The sequence below is a fragment of the Polyodon spathula genome, chromosome 5, assembly GCF_017654505.1.
Source record: "Polyodon spathula isolate WHYD16114869_AA chromosome 5, ASM1765450v1, whole genome shotgun sequence".
NCBI classification, from domain to species: domain Eukaryota; kingdom Metazoa; phylum Chordata; class Actinopteri; order Acipenseriformes; family Polyodontidae; genus Polyodon; species Polyodon spathula.
Genome location: NC_054538.1, coordinates 37,892,471 through 37,912,680, shown reverse-complemented (window position 1 = coordinate 37,912,680; position 20,210 = coordinate 37,892,471). Strand labels below are relative to the sequence as shown.

Sequence of the window (20,210 nt, the reverse complement as noted above, 5' to 3'; positions counted from 1 at the left end):
TGACTTACTAAAGTTTAAAAGAAGCTTTAAATTAATTAAAGCTTGTGGAATATTTAATGTTGTTATTAATATATAGAATAAACAATACCAGACCAGGAATTGATCTTTGAGGAACACAGTTATTTAGCAAAACAGGATTAGACATCAGATTTGCTTGTTTAAAAATCTGTGGTGTTTTGGTAAGGTAGTTTTGATACCATGCAGACGCTTGCAATCCAATACCAGGGCTTAGTAATCTTTTGTTGAGTATTACGTGATCAACCGTATCAAAAGCCTTGGAGAGATTAATAAATAAAGACATACATGTTGATTTCTTATCTAAAGCAATTTAGATATCGTCAATAACTTTCAATGCTGCAGTCACGGTACTGTGTCTTGACCTAAAACCAGATTGCATATTGTTTAAATTTCTATTTGCATCCAAATAACATTTCAATTGATTATTGACCAAGGATTACAGTTTTTTTTTTCAAACTTGACAAATTGGAAATTGGTCTGTAATTATTCAAATCAGATGGATTTCCAGCCTTTAATAGAGGAGTAACATAAGCCAATGTCCAGACATTAGGTAGTTCATTGGATTAAACTGAAAGATTAAAAATATAAGTAATAGGTTCTGCAGTAACTACAGCAGCTGTTTTTAATAAAAACAGGTCTAGGCCATCAGGACCTAGCAGCTTCCTACAATCAATAGCTTGTAGAGTTTTTAAGATATCAGTTACTTGAAAAGAACAAAATTGAAAACTGGGAGAGCATGGAGAGGATTGACTATTGCTTTCTGAATTGCATAAACCCTCAGAATTAGACATTGTTTTGTTCGTCAAAAATATGACCTGCTCATTAAAAGCATTCAACATACTAATTTTATCAGAAATAATAGTACTGTTTGCTGAGGAAGACCTCAGATGATTTTTTTTGCTGCAAAAATATAATTGCTTTCCAGAATTTGCTATGATTATTAAAATCTTCAGTCGTAAGTTTAAGATAATCATCAGATTTGGATTTCTTATTTAAAGAGGTACACTTATACTTGAAGGTGAGGAAATTAATTGACCAGACTACCTATGAGCGCACACATTAAAACAAGATTTATTTTATTTATTTCAATAAAATATTCATTTTTTTTTGTCTTTAGTTAGAGGAAGCTCAGAGCAAAAGGCAAGAAAAACTCCTTGAAAAACACAAGGATGTTCGTCAGCAAATCCTGGATGAAAAATCTAAGGTAATTGCTTTTCCTGTTTTACTTTAACATGTGGATTGTCTGTGTAGCATTTACCCCCCCCCCCCCCCCATATTATCGTTGAACATGTAAATTAAATGTTTACTTTACCAATACATATTGATGTAAATGCTTTTTACTATTTCAAGTCACTCATAAGAAGCATATTGGAAGCAAGTGAAAAATAACCCAACATTTGGTAAACTATACAATATCTATGTAAGAGTTGACCAGGTTAATGGTTCATGGCATAAAGTTGCAGGCATACTGGTTAGGGTAATCCAGTTTTATTATGAAACCAATATGTCGTACCAATCTGAATTTTAAAACATGCATGTTTCTCTTTACATCCTCATCTAAATTAATCAGATTGTACTGAGTTGCAGTCTTCCACGGTATGGGTGGAGGAAGATGGGCTCTGTTGCCCATACTAATAACTACAGAAACATAGCATTAAGTTATAACAGGCCTCATTAGTGTCGGGCTAAAATGAAAACTTACTTGTAAAGGTTGTTACTGTAGTTTATAACTTTCTCTATAATGACCTCATCATAATCATCCGTTTTTATAACCTTATAAGTATAAATAATTTACACCCTGTGAAGGGTGAAGTTTGTTTAGTCATACAGTACCAAAATCCTAGTGAAGCCTAATGGCACTGAGAACTGTTTGCTCCAAAAAAATAAAGTGCAATGTTTTTTCGTTGTGTGTGATATATGGATGAAGGCTTTATGTGCATCCTGAGCCATTGTAAAAAAAAAAGAAGGCATGATACCACAGTAGTGATGTCAAAAAGTGAGAATTCCTCTAGAGGAAAATATACTTGAACTTTGACCCATTCGACTTCTCGAGACCATCACTTTCAATTCAAATACAAAATGTCTCATTTTCAATCACTCAACAACACCCACAGTACAGAAATATTCATGAATGATCAACAAAATGAAAATATGTAAAAAAAAAAAAAAAAAAAGATGTAAAGCTGGTACATTCGTATCTCAGAAAAAATGGAGAAACTGGAGAAACAGACAACGACATAGAACGCCTGTACAACACTGAAACACTATGTTCTAAAAAAACCAACTGTAGTGCTGAACCTTGTCATCTTTAATATTAGCATCACAAGGTTATCCATGTATTCTAAAAAATAATAGATGGGCCTCTTCAATGAGTGAGTCTGATATATATATATATATATATATATATATATATATATATATATATATATATATATATATATATATATAATATATATACGTCAGTCGAAGATATTTCCATATTGACATTGACTTCATAGAAGATAATACAAGCATTCAGTGAACATTACCCACTAAATGACAAAGACCATTAAAAAAATACATATTCATTGACTGAAAACCATTAAACAGTAAATATATATTATAAAGTCAATAGCAAGAAACAAAGGTAATTATTTATTGCTGAAGAACAACATTTTGGCAAGACAGCCAGATGATGGTCTTGACAAAGGAGTTGGATTGGATTTTGAGAAAAGCACTTATGGATGTAACAGGAAAGAGAATCGTCCGAGCGGCTAAAAAATATCCAAGATTAACAGCCAAGGATTTAGAAGAATCAGGCATAATAGTTCACGAAAGAACTCTACAAAGGCAACTGAACCATTTTTAAAGAAAATTCATAAAACAAACCATGTAAGATTTGACAAGAAATATGAACAGGAATCTGAAGCATTCTTCAGCGAGTCACGGTCCAATAAGACTAAAATATGCATTTTCCCCATAAATACACCACAGTATGTTTGGAGACAAAAAGGGAAAGCCTTCAATGAAGAAATCCTTGTGCCTATAGTTAAACATGGAGGTGGTTCGATCATGATATGGGGGTGTTTTAGCAGTTCAGGGACTGGAAGCATTCAGTGAAGATCGAATAAATGTAGGCAGGTATCAAAACATTCTACAACATACAATGATAACATAGGCTGTTTGGTAGACAGTTTATCTTCCAACATGAAAATGACCCAAAGCATACGGCTAAGTCAGCTCTGGAATTCTTTAACAAAATGAAGGTAAAAGTTCTGGAATGGCCTTTGCAAGACCCAGATTTCAATCCAATAGAAGTTATTTGAACTGATCTGAATAAAGCTGTAGCCAAGCATTGCGTATCCAATTTGTCTGAGCTGAATGAAACATGCAAGACAAAATGGGCCCAGATTTCACCAACAGGATGTAATATACTGGTTAAGGATTATCATACATGTCTTAAACCCGCAATAAAAGTGAAAGGAGGACTCACAAAATACTAAAGTCATTAACAAAATACTTTAAATGATATATGTGTGTTGTTTTTTTTTTTATAAAGATTATTTGTTAAATTACTAGAAATTGTGTATTTTACTTTTTGTTTTATTAAAAAAAAAAAAAAAAAAAAGTGGTTAAAGTTTGCTAAATGCTTGTCTTTAATCTGTTACCTTGAATTATGGTATAGTAAGCATAGGGTGCCAATACTTTTGTCTGCGACTGTGCGTGTGTTTTTTGTCTGCGATGTGCGTGTTTATATATTATATATATATTCTAGGTATATATATATATATATATATATATATATATATATATATATATATATATATATATATATATATATATAAAATCTCAGTTAGGTATTGCATGGAATGTGGAATCTTAAAAGATATGTAGCGGTCTCTGGCAACTGTCTTCAAAATAAATTCTGCAATGTAATGCACTTTGAAAATCAGTGGATTAAGAAAACTGTTGCTATGATTATTATTATAGGATGGGAGTTCATCTGATGGAGAAGGTAAGCTATGACTTAATTGACAGTTTTTTTTTAACGTTTAGAGCAGTAACATTCATAGAAATGGATGTGCCTCTAATGTCAGAAAAGACTAATGCTTTTATTTTTCTGTGCATTGTCAGTCTTGCTGTTCAAAGAAAGTCACATGATATTTTACTGATTGTTGTTGTTGCTGGTGGAGAGGGTTATAATTGTATCCCAAGGCAATTGAGAATGTACCTTGCACCAGCAATCCACAGTGATCTGGGGTGACTGATCTAATTTTCTGAATGCTGCTGCCATGTTGTCCCCAATTTATTATAATTGCAGTAGCAAAGATTTCTGTTCATTCTCACTGTCCCGTTATCTTTTACCTTTGATACCATACAAGTGTCCTACCACGTAAAAATGAACCCTTATTGTCTGAGGTACTGACACAGTTTATAGCAACTCCCAGTCATTCTGTAAATAATTTGTTTCCATAATTTGTCTGTACTGTATTCTCTCACATTCTGCTAAGCATTATCATATTTTTTTAAAAAAAAATATGTATAGTGTGTGTGTGTGTGTGTGTGTTATATTTTATTAATTCATTTATATACAATGTTTTGAATATATTTCAAAGTCAGGATTTTTGAACATATGAACATCATTTGCATAAGTTCTATGATTCTCATTAAACTTAAAACAAATTATTTAACAGGCATGTTCAATTAAAAATGTTTGTAGAAAAAAAAATGTTTTACTACATTTTACTACATCTACCACTGAGTGTTTTAAAGTTATGGAAGAATGTGATTTATAGTGATTATGACAATAACAACAGTTCGATTATTCAACAGTTATTAATGTTATTGGTCAGTCAATAATGAATATTAAAATAACAAAAACCAGAAACTCAAACAATTCCTTGCAAATTCACTAGAGGGAGCCATAATATTTAATTCTGCTAAATGTGAGTCAAGACTATATCTGCTGTAAATTTGTACGTAGTAAACAGCAGGCACTATATGGTTAAATTCTTGAAAACAAAATTACGAAGAACCCAATAAATCTGCATTTTATTCTTTTTTATGTTTTTTTTCATGTTAAAAAAAATATCATTCTTCCTTCAATACCTACTTTGTTTTCCTAGTGGGGTGATGCAAAGGTTGTTTGTTTAGAGTCAAGGTATTTGACGTAGGAGAGAGATTTTTCTGCCATATTGGGGGTATCTGAATGTTGCAGTATACCTTTTAGCTAACCCTGGCTGGATTGGGTAATGCTTTCTACAGTTTTCATTGGAGCCTCATGTAACTAGGTACCCAAATGCAAATGCTTTCCATTTACATTTGTTTTGTGATGAGAAAATTCACAATAATTAAAAAGTAGATACTTGCTTTTTAATAATAATGTTTCCTCACTATATTATGATGTATACTATCACGCATATGAAGGCAGCTATGTAAAATGGTACTTGTTCATTGGTAGCATTTTTGTATTTTGACAGATACATTGTAATGGTATAATCCAATATACATTTGTGATCTATTGCATTCATATGCCACTATAGCAGTACCATTGCTACTTTACCAGGATCACTGTGCAATATTTTTTCAGATTCCATTGTGTTGTCATTGCTGGTAATCTGGTTTTAGTGGTGTTTTAATGTTATGTCTCAGTTTTCTGAGATAAATGAAAGGATGGTCTCATGCCTAGCATGCCTATTTACAATGACAGTTATGAGAAACCATTCTTTAAAGTTTCAGGAGCATGTATTTATTAAAAAAAAAGTACTTTGTGAATACTATCATATGGGCAATCCACTGGACCTGTAAGTGGGGCATGTCACGTGAGATGCAAATCACTGAACCCTCAGTGGAGGCCGGCTTATATAAATATAAAAGCCTGTCAAGGTTGGTGTTCTTGGATGGTGTGCAAACTATAAATCTGATATTTATATTTTGCTTGATATATTTTGCAATCAAGGTTCTTTCTACTTACTCAGCTGTTTACAAAGAACCATACACATTATTTCAGAAAGGAGAATGCACAACTGATGTAGAATGACAATTTATTGATTTAAAGGAAACATTCTCATGCAGATATGCAATATGATAACTTTTGACCCATGGCTTTGTCCATAGGAGCATGTTAGCTGACCCTATGCCTGCGGAATATGTGAGATCTTAAAAAAAAAAAAAAAAAAAGATTTAAACTAACAAACTAATGCTGGCGGGTAGGACAAGTGGCATCGGGCTACCTGCCCCCCAAAAAGGACAATGCCACCTCGGCCTCAACCACCTCACAAAATAAAATCGCCTTGCACTTGGGTAAGGAAAACCCCCCTACTCGAGAAATGGGTAGGAGGAAACTTTAGGGAGCAGATTTTTTAATGCACCACAGTAATATTTGTATCCGGGGTAGGAAATTTAATGGAGGAAAGTTAACTGCGAGTAAATTAAAGTGGTATTGTAGTCCTGATAAGTAATGGCGTATTGTGGAGAGAGACAGTTTGCGTTGGCTAAAACAAAAAGTGATGAATTCTATTATAGCATTTTCTGTAGGTGACAAAGTTGAAATGAGACTGAGCACAGAATCTAATAAACAACTGGCCATCCTAAACCGTATGATACTTTGGTGCTTTGGAAAAAATGAGTTAGCCATTAATTGAATGTGGGATCAGAAATCTGTGTCACAGAATTGGAACAGGCAGGGGGTCCCCTTCTGGAAACAGCGAATGGAATTTCTGAAAACTAAAATGAGACTGAGTCAGCAATGGCATTCTTTAAACCTGGTATGTGGGAAGCTTTGATTCTGAAGTTACCAAGCACTGAAACCCAACTGTGTTTTCGCATAAGCCTCATAATAGTAGGGAGAGTAAGGAGAACATTTTGGAAGGTCAGTTTCCAAAGAAACATTTAGTTCTAAAAAGCTCCTGAAACCTCAGTATTGGTATGCAGGCTGAGAGTGGCAGCAGATGTAAAAGAGTGATCATAGAAGAATAAAATGCCTATCCATAGTTTGATATCAGCGCGGCATTCTGCGTTGACATTTATGTGGTGATGCAGTTCAGGAATAGAAGATACTAAATTTAAAAGGTAATAAATACGTGATCGACCTTGAGATATAATCCTGATAGCAAAATTGAGATGAAAGTGTAATGAGGGTTCGCGTTTAGTACACGTTTTTTTTTTAAATAGCTGGAACCAAGACTGTCTCTGATACAACAAAGTTTTTTCTTGAGGGAGGCATCCCTCCATTTTAACTGAATACAGTTTGATTCCCAGGAATTCGAGATGTTTAGAGGGACGTAGAGTGTTTTCTTTTGATAGGGGGACCCCAAGTTCATGAAAAACAGATTTTCAAATAGTTATAGAATGAACTGGGGGCTGATTACTAAAGTCCACTAAAAGGAAATCATCTAGAACAATGGTGCGCAAACTGGGGAGCGCACCCCTCTGAGGGGGCGAGACTATGACTAAAGGGGCAATTCTGTAAAATAAATAAATAAATAATAAATAATAAATAAATAAATAATTGTTTTAAAGGATATAACATTTTAAATAAATACATAAATGACAGCTAATTAGGCCAAGTTCTTACCTTTCAAATGAGTTGTTGACCATTACTTTAGTAGTTGCAGAAACAGAGAAATTATGTTTTAAGTGACGAGTGTGTTAGTGAAACTGCAGTGAACAGTGGCGACAAGTGTAAAAAAAAAAAACATTAATGTTTTAACAAGCATTTTTTCCTAGATTTAACAAAAAAAGTCCATCTTTAGCTAAATAGATAAGTGTTAACAAACACATTCTTAAAAGTCAGAGTGTAAGTGCAGCTCTTCAACATACAATGCAAATCAAATGAGTCAATGGGCATGTGCTTGCATGTTAGAGCTATGCACACCGGGCACGAGCTAGCAAATCAAAAATAATTAAAACTATTGATTTAAATGGAGCAGTGGACCATGCAAGCGAAGCGAGCAGCGCCAATGAAGCAAGTAAATACAGAAATACATTTGTTTTATTTGTATTTTGCTACACACTTTTGCATCGCAATGGACCAAACAGAAATAAGGTCAAAGGTAGTGGCTGTCAGACTGTCAGTGTCTCGCTCACGCAGAGATTACCACAGAAATAAAAAAAATCGACATCAATGAGAATTTAATTATTAAAGTTGAAAAATAAAATGTTCTTTATGATGTCAGTTTCTGTGGTTATAAAGACAATAAAAAGAAAGGTGTCTCATGTCAAGAAATAGCAGAACAATTGGAAATTGGTATGTCAAGCTCTCTTTATTTCACCTTAATTTTAGTCAGTGATGGGGAGCACCACACACTGGTTTTGTGTTTCTGTAAAATGAAGCTTCTTTGTTTTAATAATTTTGACCAATAATAATAATCACATTAGCTCTTTACAAGCTGGTGGTATTCCACAAACTGTTTCCTTTTTTAGTGTCTGGTGTACCCATGCTCTTTTGTGTTTTATTTATTTTATTTTGTCTCCACAAAAGGAGCAAAGGGAGACAACCTTTTCTTTTCATGGCTAGCTACATCATTTTTTTTGTACTCGTGCTGTATTCGTGTCGTTCACTTCACTCCCGGTGTGCATACTTTAATTTGTGAAAACCCAAGATTTAATTGCTGAACGATAATGTTTTTCAGATTTATCTGTCAGGTAAAAGTTTAAACAAACAAAAAAAAGGTACATGTAAAAAAAAAAATTTAAGGTACATGTATTTTTTTACTGATTTATTTGTTAGAAATGTTAGTTAAATGTTGATTTGCCAAGTGTAAACAAAATAATTAAATTTACAGATTTATTTGTTAGAAACCCAGATTTAACATGTCAGCTAAATGTTGTGTAGTGCGATTAACATGGTCAGCTTAAGTGTTCATATATATATGTTTATTATATATATATATATATATATATATATATATATATATATATTTTAACAAAAAATTTACACGCGTACTTAAAATTCTGGACTATTGCGCGGCAAAAGCTAAATCTGGACTTTTTGTGAATAAGGAAAAAATATGCGATTTAGATGAAACTGGGGGAAAAAAAACGCCTGTTAAAATATTAAGTTAAGGTCAAACATTTTAATATTGTGGGGGGGGGGGGGGGGGGGCATTTAAAAAGTTGTAGATCTTCTAGGTGATCTAGAAGATGGACCACGAATGGCAACCGGCATTTATTTACAAGAATCCAGCATAAAGCTTCAGAGAGAGAGAACTGAAAATGTGAGAGCTGCTCCTACATTCAAAAGTAAGTACTGCAAAATAAAAAAAAAAATATTTCCATTGAACTCCAAAAAGGTGCCGCTAAGAGGGGTGAATGGGCATGACCTTAACTTAACCACCCAGCTGCTTATCCTGCGATTTCTACGTGGAGCTCATGCAAGTCCAAATTTGTCTCTCCCGTGAGGTGCAGGCGTTTATATGTGCAAGTGAAGGTTAGGCCCTCACATTGTGGATCCTGCAGTGAACTGCAAAGACTTTCCTTTAATTGTTTATATACTGTATTATCTGTGTCTAACAAGAGAGAAAAAAAAAACTTTTCATTTACCTGTTGTGTATGGTAGTAGGGAAGGTCCTGAAAAACAAAACAAAACAAAGTTTAAGTAAATGTTCTGTACATGTAGTTGCACTGGAAGGGTGCACTTTCCAATATTTGATGGCAGGGGTGGAATGCATCAGTGGCCAGAGGGAGGCAGTCTTAATTCCATCAGAGCAGAAGAGAAGTTGAAAAGCAGTGGAAAGAAGTCTGCAACATGCCTGCAAAATGGAGAAGGGAGAAACCAGAAGAGTCTGACGAAGGAGCTATGGCAAGTGGGATTGCAACTTCCCAAGCTGCAGTGCAACCAGTAGTGGCAGTGATCTAGTGGTGACTGAACTAGCTTCTATGTTCAGAAGCTATCTTGACGTCCAGACAGCCAGAGAATAATGTATAGAGAAAGTGCCAAACAAGATGAACAATGTAAACATTTACAAGGCCAGTTTACACCGCTTCAAGGAGAAGTACATCAAAGTCTTCAAGCAGGATACCCTGATAGCAGCAGTGATGGCAGGGGAGCAGAGAACACTTCTGTTGATGTAAAAAAGGTTGGTTGAGAGGCTGGAGAGAGCCAAAACTGCTGAAATTAGAAGACTCCAGTGACATAGAGCGCTTCCTAACCACCTTTAAGAGTATGACTGTAGCTTCCGTGTGGGAGAGGACTAACTGGGTTGTGAGGCTGGTTCCTCTTCTAACAGGAAAAGCCAGAAGTACCTTTGTGGCTGTGCATCCAGATGAGACAATTGACTGTGGGAAAGTGAAGACTGCTATACTAAAAAAAAAAATAAATAAATAAGGAGACCTACCGGCAACAGTTCAGAGCTTTGGAGGTCAAGGCGGGGGAGACCCCAAAAGAACTATGTGCGGCTTAAAGAAATATACGAGAAATGGAAAAACCAGACAATAACACAGTGCAACAGATCGGTGAGACTAGCATCCTAAAGCAGTTCCTGAAAATGATGAGGTTGGCACATGGATTAAAGAGCATGATCCATCGACTGCCACGGAGGCCACCCGTCTAGCTGATGTCGACATCTCGGCTCAGAGAGGAATGAAGGCCTACCGTTACACAAGGTGATCCATAACGCCAACACCAGGTAAGTCTGCAGGGTTGGAGAAAGGTTGTGGTCAATTTGTTAAAAGTCTGTTTCCACCCAATCAGCCTGTCAGATATGCTAAGGGACAAGTAATCTGTCATCACTGTGGTCAGGCAGGTCACTATAGTCCAGAATACCCATTGAGAAAACCAAAACCATCAAACTTGACAGTTTTAATGAGGGAGCCAGCATTAAGATCCTCTGTGTGCATGGTGAAGAGAAAATGTATCAGACAGCCGATGTGTACGTGGTTATTCAGGATCAGACATTTTTAGTGACTGTGGGTGTAGTTGATGAATTGCCATACAGTGTAATTCTGTGCCAAAATATACCTATACTTGGGGAATTGCTGGGAGTAGCTAAACTTTGTACTGTAGTAACTACTAGAGCACAGAGTAGGAAGTAGTTTGAGTCTCTGGGTGAATTGCCATGTTTTGATTCAGAGATTGAAACATTTTAAATAATACCTAAAAGTCAAGGAATCAGATGCCAAGAAAAGTTCAGAGGAACAACTCCAGCCAACCTAAAACAGTTACAGAGAGCTGATTTCTCTTTATACTAGATTGTCTAGTATTGAGGGGGAGCAAGGAGGCCATAATTTAAACAATGCTTGGTTTGTTTTAATTAAAAGCCGACTGTACCACCAGAGAAAAGAAGGAGAACAATCGGTCATTCTCAAAGCACAGAGAGGGAAGATTTTGACATTGGGGCATACGATCCCATGGGCAGGTCATTTTGGAAAGCAAAAAACACTTGCCCGTATTGGAAGTCGCTTTTATTGGCCAGGCTTATGTACAGATTTTATTAAGTCGTGTCCTAAGTGTCAGATGTCATGTGCAGGGAGAAAAGTAACTAAGGCCCATCTCTCACCGCTTCCTATAACCAGTATACCATTTGAACACATAGCAATGAGATGTGGTTGGCCCCTTGATGAGGAGTAGATCAGGGCATAAATATATACTGGTCATATGTGATTATGCAACTCATTATCCTGAGGTGTTTCCTTTGAGGAATGTCAAGGCCAGGCAGATAGCTAGTGTATTGATGCAGTTGTTTTCAAGAGAAGGGATTCCAAGAGAAATTCTTACGCATCAAGCCACAAATTTGAGATTGAAACTGTTACACCAGGTTTACAGGCTGATGGGTATTAAAAGTATTAGAGCCGCACCTTACCACCCTCAGAAAGAACGCCTGGTTGAGCGTTTTAATCGAACCCTGAAGGCGATGCTGGAGAAATTCGTGAAAGACAGGAAGAGATTGGCATCAGTGGATACCATACCTTTTCTTCGCCTATAGGGAAGTCCATCAACCGTCGACTGGGTTTTCACCTTTTGCACCCTTGTATGGCAGACAGGTGCGAGGGCCGTTGGATATATCGTATCCTATCTTATAATGGCAAGGTCCATATAAGGTCTTGCAGAAGATGGGCCCACTGACCTACGAGATTGCAATGCCAGACCACTGAAAGACCAGGCAGCTTTACCATGTTAACCTATTCAAAGCATATCTATTCATTAAAATGCTCTTTATTAGAGCTGTAGAAGAAGACCGGACTGAGCAATACGTTCCTACAGATAATCAGTCACATGGCCCAGACCTGAGCCATGTAACAGCAGATCAACATCGATTTTCGGAAAGGGAATGCAATGTCTAATTTGACCCCTATCCTATGCCACAAGTTGACAAAGTGATTGAGAAGCTTGGGAGAACTAAGTTCATTACCACTTTGGACTTGTGCAAGGGATATTAGCAGGTTCCCTTAGCAGCGGATTCACGAGAATATACAGCCTTTCGTACTCCTTTTGGGAACTATCAATTTATGGTTATGCCGTTTGGGCTCCATGGGGCCCCACCAACTTTTCAAAGGCTCATGGATCGAGTTCTTCAAGTCATGCAAGACTTTGCAGCAGCGATGTGGTGGTTTACAGTACATCCTGGGAAGGTCACTTGACACACTTAAGAGCCGTGTTTAAGAGCATCAGAAAAGCTGGACTTACCATCAATTGTGCAAAGTGTGACATTGCCCAGAGGGAAGTCAGGTATCATGGATACCATCTGGGTAATGGGGTCAACAAACCACAAGTGGCAAAGGTAGAGGTGATTCAGAACTGTGGTCCACCCAAGACCAAGAAGGAAGTGAGATCCTTTCTTGGCTTAATAGGATAGTAACCCAGGTTCATCCCTGACTTCTCCACTAGAGCAGCTATCCTCACTGATCTGACCCGGAAGAATGAACCAAACAAAGTGAATTGGACTGAGGCCTATGAGGCCAAGATCTAGAGAAAGCTCTGTGTAGTGAACCTGTGTTACAGAGCCCAGAATTTTCTAAACCCTTTGTTGAAAGCTTAAGGAAGGGGATATGTGAAGGTAAGGCCCTCACATTGTGGATCCTGCAGTGAACTGCAAAGACTTTCCTTTAATTGTTTATATACTGTATTATCTGTGTCTAACGAGAGAGAAAAAAAAAACTTTTCACTTACCTGTTGTGTAGGGTCCATAGGCCTGCAGTTGGGAGGGTCCTGAAAAACAAAACAAAGTTTAAGTAAATGTTCTGTACATGTAATTGTACTGGAAGGGTGCACTTTCCAAAAGTGCATCTGCAAAGTTTAAGACGTCTTAACGTGCTTCAATGAAAAAATAAGAAAACTGTATTGTAAAAGTGTATGCAGTTTTATTTTTTACCAGCAGATGGCAGCAGTCCCTAAGAAATGTGCTTGACTGACCGGGTCATCTGTATACACACAGCTGAGAGTGAAAAATTGATGCCTGTGTATCTTCAAAGAATAAAACTAGGAGATTTCTTTATTTATTTTTTGATGTTACAGGTTGTAAACCTTGTCAGGTTTGGTACTGGTCAAAGCAACCTATTTATTTATTGTACCTACACTTAGATAATAATGCATATGACAGCGCTATACACCCATGTCTGAAACTGGGGAAGATACTGTATATGACGTTATTGAAAATTTGAGATGCAAGTTTTCTCATGTATATGTGCTGAATAAAGACCATAGCATTGATGAGGGTTTGAAGTGTGTCTGCTTTGAAATCTGTCACACAAAGAATAATTTATTAAAAGTGATATACCTGCACAAGTATTATAATGTTATTCTAATGCTGCCATTGTAAAAAGAATATTATTTATACTTATGTAATGCTGCCATTGGGGGGAAAAATGATGTTATGTTGTGATCTATATTATAATACTACAATTATAAACACATTTTTGTTATGTTATTATTTAAGTATTATTGAAATACTGTATTTCAGTTTGTCATAATCACAATAAAAAGTGTGTATTTAAAAAAATATAGCAAAAATTGTTTTGAAAACTGTCCAGATTGCTTATTTGAGGGCTAAAAATAAAAAAAATCTGCTAAAAAAAAAAAAGAGCATTTTAACGTGGAAATTGCCAAAATAAATGGGCAGCTGGGAGGTTAAAAGCATCTGGTATGCCCCTTGACCTGCAAGTTTAATGAAACAAATTGCATCATCTATTCTATAATAATGAAGGAAAACTGATCGGGGGAATTAAGTAATTTATACTAGAAATAGAACCAGAATGAGGGGAAGATAAGTCAATGATAACTTTTCTTACCAGAATACTTTGCAACACCTAGTGGACTGATGTGGTAGAGCGGAAAATGGGGTTTGGAAAACAGGCTGATGATAAAACCTTTAGTTATTTCTTTTTTGACCGGAAGGTTGACAGTTTCTGGATCGTTTAACTCTTTGCAGTCCATCTATTCAATGCTTGTCAGGTGCATCAGGTCCAATTTATTTTCACACGCACTGTTTATTTTATATATACTGTTTAATTTTTTTTTTCAGAGTATAACAGGTTTAAAAGGCATTGAATTGCAAAAGGACACTCAGTATCTTTCTATAGCCTCCTTGTTCGCTGTATTTTTCATATACCGCTTTATAGACGTGCATACTGATAAATCCTCTCCTGATCACTTGTTTTATCACCAAACTCCTCAATAATGCGATCCAAGTCATTATTTTATTACTATAACATCTTTTCAAAAAAGCTCTGCAAATATCTGTGATATTCTAAGAGCTCTGGACCCAGAAGCAGCTACCTCCTTTGTTATGTCCATGTTATCTCTGTAGTTGATGGGGCTATGAGATACGGCCCAATTATTTCTTTTTTTTTTTTGGTTTCATTCGGCTCCTATCAGTATCATTTGGCCATTGAAAGGTTTTCTCTACTTTTTCCGGAGAAAAAATGATTAGACCTGTGCTTTACATCTTTTTGATGATGTTGGACCTGGTCCGACATTGGACTGCAAAGGGTTAAGGCTGATTTGAGATTATGGCAAATATGGGGAACAGAGGGAGGATTTACGACATCCGTGGTAAATCCAACTTTGGACCTGCAATTAGATAGCTTATAAAAACCTGGTCCGCCTGGTCAAATAATGACGCAGCCAGTACTATGGGCACTACGGTTTATGCCAGGCTTAGTCATTTTTTTCTGAATTGGGGCTAGCATGTCTCGGGCAAACACTTTTACTGTGACCATCACAACAAAAACTACAAATGTTAAGGAAAAAGCAAGAGGCACAAGTGCAGACATTCATATTAAAATGGTTGTGGGTTTTCCAGCTGCAAAAAATACCTGTTTTGACCATTTGTCATTTGAATGAGGAGGCGAATCATGAGTGTAGGTTTAGATGGTATTTGGGATGGCTGAGAAGACAGCCGCAGATAACGAGAAATAGCAATATCTGCAGAAGGTGCAAGGTGAGGATAAAAATAGTGAGTTTGATACGACTGCACTGCTAAATCGCATAAAGGGGATTTATGGTGATCAGAGCCACAAATCTGGCAGGAGAATGTTTTTAGACTGGTGAAAATGACTTATGGTAGTCATAAAAAGCTGTACCCACATATCTCGTGGATAAATCAGTAACTACACTGAGATGGACACCTAGTTCCTGATGGCACATTGAACATACGTCACAGAGAATGTCCCTGTAGAGACTGAAAGCAGTAACAAATTCCATTAAAGTTAACATTTTAAACAGGCATGGGTATTTATATTTCAGTACGACAGAAACTTTGCCACAATCCAAAACTCTATTATCATAAACTTCTAGGAAAGAGAGCAACAGAAACAAGAGATTAACATCCTTAGCTTCCTGGATTTGCACACAAAGTTTACTGGAAACTAGGGACAGAAGGGGCAACAGAGAAGCTGCTGATTGAGAGTCGCTGCTGCAGAATGCCGTGGAAAGTTTAAAGGAGGTAGGGACACTGGTAGAATTTCTGGGACCAGGCTTAGTACTTGAAAACGGAATTGCTGTAAACTGGAAAGCACTACCAGAGCCAAAACTGGGAGTGGGCTGAGATGATTTATGGCAGGTCTCAATAATAGAAAGACACTTATCTAAACCAGAAATAGTGGATTGTAGTGATTGGAGAGGTTGAAAAATGGCTGCGTTGGAAATGTCGCCAGGGGAGTCAGTATGAATTGGACTATTTGGGAATGATGCAGGAGAATCCGAACTTGATTGAGGGCACTGAACTAAAGGAACATGATCTTCTGAAATTTGCAACAGTGATGAAGCAGTTGGATGAATAGCTTTGGACGTGGAATGGTCGGATTGAAGCAGTAAAGCAGTCAGATCCTTACGGGAAGTGCCAGCATTGTAGGATACTTTCCTTTTGAACAGTGTGTTCAGAATACAAGGAATTGATTTGTATCCTTTGTTGGAATCTTGATGGGAAGGCAGCATTGGACTTTTCTGCTATATGGGTCTTGGAGCTGGAGAAAAAGCATTCTCGGCATTGGGAACGCTAATTTTAACAATTGGAGGAGTCACCATTATGCGAGATAACAATAAAAAACAACAAGAGGGCATAGACAAACAAGGCTTTTGTAGGGCTGATGATTACATTATTGATTAATAGATGAATTCCCCTATTCAAAGAGACAAAAGTTTCCAAGGTTACTTACATTATACACTACTCCCTCGTTATCTTGTGGTTTGATAATTCAAGGACTTGGCTAATTAACTGTTAGTCCATGTTGACTGTAAATTGTAAATGTACTATGCACATACTACAGAAATTCACTGTTCTAAATAGTCAGATAGTGAAATAACAAGGGGTTACCTTGCTGTTCTAACATCAGTTTTTGTTTTCTTATTTGGCTTTTTTTGAATGCATTACAATATTTTATTACATTATCACTGTTGTAACTTTCATATATTTTAGACAGGCATTTTTGATTGCCAAAGGGGAAAGAAAACTAATGGTGTTTAGCTATGGGAACATACATAGATGTTACTGGAAATACATTTCCATTTCCTGCCCTTACCCACTGATGGAGAAGTGTGTCTGGAAAACAAATATCCATTGGATTATACAAGAGTGTCTTACACACCGAGGCCATTAGCTGGGGGTAAGAGAAAAGGGCATGCAATTGGAATCATTTTTGAGAGGACAAAACCTGAACCATATCTGTGCTGAAGTATCACTGTACATTACAACAAGTATTATAAGAATAACTTCTAATAATATAAGTGATATATTTGTTTAGTGAATGTGTTTGTCTTTAATTGTACTCATTTTGCTACGAAGAACCTTTCTTAAAGAAGAACCTTTATTTTTACATTAACTACACCGTAGTTGCACATCTACCTGTGCAATTATAAAGTGGTATCCATTTCTAACCTTTTTATGCACAGATTCCACAATTGATGCTGAATGACCATTTATTGATTTACAGAGAGAAATGCAGATACGCAACATGAAAACGTCGATAGGAGCTAGTTAGCCGTCCTTATTCCTGCAGAATTTGTGATACCTAAAACAAGAATTTAACCCCTAAAACAAGGCGACTGCAAGTGGAGGCAGGGGAGGAGGGGGGCAAACAAAAACAACCACAAGAGGGTGTACTCAAACAGGGCTTTTAAAGGGCTGATGATTACCTTATTGATTAATGGGGGGATTCTCCTATTCAGAAAGACAACAAGGTATTCCAATAAATTCCTTGGCAAGACTCCTATTTAAATAGTATTAATGAGCAGTCTCATAAATACTGTGGTTTTTGATTTTATTTTAAGAGCTGATGATTCTGAAACATCCTTGTTCCTCATAAAACTCAATAGAAAGCAACACATTTCTTTTAACTGAAAATCTGATAATTAACTAGGTGTTGAAGACAGCTTTAATATGACATATTGAATCCCATATTTGTCAGATAAGGGACATTTTAATCAGCATTTCATACTTTCACGCCTTACACTGAGTAACTGTACATGTGATTGGTGTACAAGGGTATGAAACTGCAACATGAAATCATACTTGAATTAAAATGTAATTTTATTTTTTTCCTGTTTATATAAATCATGAGTTATTTATAACTACAGTACATTTTTTACTAAAATATTGATGTAATGTATAAACACAATATAATATTATATAATATATATATATAATATATATATATATATATATATAATCTATATATTCTAGCCAGACATCAGTCCGGGCGTCAAGCTCCTTCACCGCAGATGGGGGGATTATTGAAGTTCTTTTTCATTACAATCCCAAATGCAAAATCTAATTTTAACTGCCAACAATCAGCATGGACTTAAGGCTCCCAACAGGTTTGTCACTAAATACAGACAAGGACATGGCACATCCATTTGAAAGCTTGTGACTCAGAAAATGTGCATCAGCAGGGGACTTCTGTGTGATTTTTTGATTGCATCATCTAGTGCACCATCACAATCACCCCACCATATCCTGTCAACTGGCAGCAGGCATCATAGTATGAGAAGCTAGTGAAACATGTCACAAAAGATCAATCAACGTGGTAATCCTTCGTTAATGGATTCAGACGCATTAGTGAATGTACTTAGTTTAATGGAAACAAACTCAAACTTTATGCGTGGGTGTCTTTTATTGTACAAGAGATGTCATGTTGTGCAGTTGGGCGAGAGGACTGCAAATTGAAACTGAGTGGTCCTGACTGCTCAAACTGTGCATAATTATGTTTCTTATCATTAGAGGCACTCTAAACATGACATACTGTACTAACTTAGTATTGATTAAACTACTGCTATGGCCAAAAGTTTTTGCATCACCTAGAACTTTAGGATTATTATTTTTAAACTATATGAACATAATTTAGATATTTTGTTTAACATCATGTAATTATAGAAACTACAAAATGATATTGCAGAAATCTACTGGAAGCCATAATAGTAGTACAGTATTTCATGTTAGATTTTGAAATGTCCTTTTTTCGTTAAGTATATGGAAAACTACAAAGCGGTATATAATTCATTATGTTAACGTAACATTTTTCAGCCGATTACTTTCGACTTTATGAAGCAAAATTAGGCTTGGTTTGCATGCACATAAAAATTGACTCTACAGTGTTGACTATGTGACGTTGTCAAGAGAATAGATCGTGAAACAGCAAAAGGACATCCTTTTGGCAGCGCGACTTGAAAGGAAGGGCCAATCGATTTCTAACAATAAAAGTAGTTGTAAAAACCTATGTAAACTGGAGCAGGAATCATGCTTGTGGCTCACAAGGTTTTAGTAGTCAAGATTCCTTCTGACTTAATCTCACGTAATGTCCAGCAGAAAGGCCGTAGAAAACAAACATACACGCACACAATGTACATTTATGGACTACTTCGACACTAGAACCGTCGCGGTTATACTCATACCAACAACCGCCGACGGCAGTCATTATCATGGTACATTTTAAACATCATCAATATTAAAATGAAAGACAAACTATTGGATACAACTCAAATGTTTTATTCAGGCACATCATATCAAACATCTGCAGCCGAAATGCCGTATTTAAATTAATTAAACATAAAAGGGTTTATTTTCTGGGCAGCACAGTGGTGTGGTGGTTCAAGCTGCTGCCTCACAGCTTCAGGGTCCTGCATTCAATTTCGGCCTCACGGGTCTGTCTGTGTGGATTTTGCAAGTTCTCCCTGTGTTTCTGTAGGTTAAAAATGCAAAAATACTTCGTTATGAACTTTCATGCTACGTGGAGCTTTTTTTTAAGTAAGTTGAAGTATAATGAGAATCAGGGGGCAGACATCACAAGTATAGAAATATGTGTGTGTGTGTGTGTGTTGGAAAGGTAACCAGACAAATAAGTAGCTAATGTGCGGCATAATTCAGAATGCGTGCTACAACAGGTGAATTCATTTCTCTTGTTAAATGTTTTTTATCTTCATGGCAACGCATGAACATCTCCTCACAATATTCAGTCGTTCTTTTCCTACTTAGTAAGCAGACACATACATTTAAATATCCCCTCCCGTAAATGACTATGAATTGAGTAATCTGCATTGGTACAGGCGATTTTCTTTTTCCTAAATCAGAACTGCATAGCAACGCATTTCCTGAAAAGTACGGCAAACACATTGTGAGGAAAACTGTCATGACTTGTGCATGTAAACACCGCCTTAGTTAATTCTATAGGATGATGCAAAAAGTTTGGCCTTATCTGTGCAGTTGTACACAATGAGTGATTGGCTGGTTTCTCATATGTGATTATTAGTTGTAGTCGTAGTAGTAAGCAGAAGGAAAGAAGAG

The 20,210-nt window shown here is 36.4% G+C and overlaps 1 protein-coding gene across 2 annotated transcripts in view; it reads left to right on the top strand.

Annotated features, from left to right (window-relative positions):
- LOC121315930 (1-phosphatidylinositol 4,5-bisphosphate phosphodiesterase beta-1-like) overlaps positions 1–20,210 on the top strand; it is a 295,784-nt gene that overhangs the window by 252,372 nt on the left and 23,202 nt on the right. Inside the window, exons 32-33 of one of the 2 annotated variants that reach the window (XM_041250544.1) lie at positions 1,136–1,222; positions 3,988–4,012. In XM_041250544.1, the coding sequence (XP_041106478.1) occupies positions 1,136–1,222; positions 3,988–4,012 (112 nt within the window). The remainder of the gene's footprint in view (positions 1–1,135; positions 1,223–3,987; positions 4,013–20,210) is intronic. The other variant, XM_041250543.1, reaches the window with a different exon arrangement.